The following is a 2,130-nucleotide window of genomic DNA, read 5'->3' as shown; positions in this document are numbered from 1 at the left end:
TTCTTCCTACTGTTTATACCGGATTCTGTTGTTTTGTTGACGGTTCTGGGAAGGACACTAACAAGTTTGCAGCTGCAGGCTGGGTGTGTGTGTTGTTCTCAAAATTTCGGCGAAGTCTCTCACCACTTCACGCTGAAGTTGAAGCCTTTGTGTAGGCTTTACGATGTATGATCAGACATAATTTTATTCTCTGCCTATCTTGACAACATCAAGGTAGATATGGAGGAATTCTCTAGTTTTTCGTTGACTTTGATCTCAAAGAATGCAAATGTGCTTGCGGATCGATTAGCATGACAAGTTCATACTCAACCGCATGTGGTTACCTATGTTAACAATTTTTTCCCCAATTGACTTGTTTGAGTCAATATTTTTTATTTAAAAAAAAATACTCAATTTACTTTATTTTCATTGTCTCCTTCATTTTTTTTAAACAGCGTTTGAAAGCACCATTCATGGCATATCTCGATATTTAAAGTTTCAGGCAAGAATTACTGTATGAATTCTAAGAAAAATCAAAAAATCAATCACAGGAAAATGTGCTTGCGGATGGATTAGCATGACAAGTTCATAGTCAACCGCATGTGGTTACCTATGTTAACAGTTTTTTTCCCAATTGACTTGTTTGATTCAATATTTTTTGTTCAAAAAAAAAAGATAAACTAAACATTAGAAAATCACTCAATTTACTTTATTTTCATTGTCTCCTTCATTTTTTTTTTAAACAGCGTTTGAAAGCAACGTTCATGGCATATCTCGATATTTAAAGTTTCAGGCAAGAATTACTGTATGAATTATATGAAAAATAAAAAAAATCAATCACAGGCAAAAGACTTTGGAAGTTAAAAAGAGGAAAAAAATCTAAAAATATTGCATAAACCGAAACAGTCACATGCGAAAGACATAGAAAGTTAATACACAAAACTTAAAAGTACGTTTGCATAACAGTGAATCTTAAGTTTGAAACGCGAATCTTATAATTTCGCACACGCAATCATTAATTCATAAAACATGTAATCAACCAGCTGATGAGTTTTGCAAAGCTGAAACAATTTCAATGTCAACTCTAGAAAAGAAGACATATACAAGTACAAGCCGAAACAGTTCTGGTTAACATAAACACAACAGTGAGAACTCCCAAATCCCCCAATTACACATTAACATAATAAAAACAAACCTTCTCAATTGTTATGCAAAGAGCTTAACACATTTTTCGGAGGCGGATCGAGCCAGAGGCTTTGAGGAGGACATAGTTCTATCCAGTTCTGCCATTCCTTGGGCGGATTGTACCTGCTTTCATCAAACGAGTAGGATACACAATGTTTACGATTGTAACCAAACCTTGAGAAATAGATACTGTTCCTCATCCATGGGAGATTAGTTCTCAACTCCGAGTTACAAAAACCTACAAATATCGTCAAGCCATCAAATGTAGACGTACTCATCTCCTCCCACTCCTCCAAAGAGACTAGTAATTTATACACCATTGGCCTCTCGTTGCTGCTCCTAAATATTACAAAGAGCTCTCCTTCCTTCTCTGCCAAGGCAACTGCAGTCTCCTTCCTTGCATTGTTTCCATCGTTGATATACGAGCAATTGAGTTGAGGTGCACAAAGGTAACTCCACGTACATGAAGATGGGTTAAACGAAGACAAAGTTCCGTCTGCACTGAAGCAATAGAATCGATCATTCTGGTAGACAATGTTGCTCCGCCTATGAGCCCTTATATAACTAGGGTATGTAGCAGTAACCCACTTATCATCTCCAGGATGGCAAGTGCTGATCGTGGCAGAAAAATCTGGAAACCTTATAGCTACCACCACACAGTTATCTGATGTTGGAGGACAAGAGAACGCAATCTTATCGAAATCCAGCTCACACTCTGGCAAGGTTATGACCTCCCGTGAAAACGGATTGAAGAAGAACACGTCTTTCGATCTAGTTTTATTCATAAGTAACCAGCCGTCTCTTGCGTAACCCACAGTGGAGTCAGCTAACTCTGGCAAACTCAAAGTGTACGAAGTCCAATGTAACGGATCGCGGAGTTCAACCAAGTTGCCACGTTTACGAAAGCACATAAGCCAAGGATGCTTTTCTACTATACGGACAGATACAGCAGCTTCACGCCATGAC

At 38.0% G+C, this 2,130-nt stretch overlaps 1 protein-coding gene across 1 annotated transcript; it reads right to left on the bottom strand.

Annotated features, from left to right (window-relative positions):
- Positions 1–1,178: 1,178 nt before the first annotated feature.
- Positions 1,179–2,129, bottom strand: LOC104774095 (F-box protein At4g00893-like; the record flags this gene model as incomplete). The annotated part of the gene is made up of 1 exon (XM_010498759.1): positions 1,179–2,129. A coding segment is annotated over one exon (951 nt), but the record flags the coding sequence as incomplete, so codon positions are not given.
- Between the last annotated feature and the right edge of the window lies 1 nt (position 2,130).

The sequence above is a fragment of the Camelina sativa genome, unplaced genomic scaffold, assembly GCF_000633955.1.
Source record: "Camelina sativa cultivar DH55 unplaced genomic scaffold, Cs unpScaffold01483, whole genome shotgun sequence".
NCBI lineage: Eukaryota > Viridiplantae > Streptophyta > Magnoliopsida > Brassicales > Brassicaceae > Camelina > Camelina sativa.
This window is presented reverse-complemented; position numbering and strand designations above follow the sequence as displayed.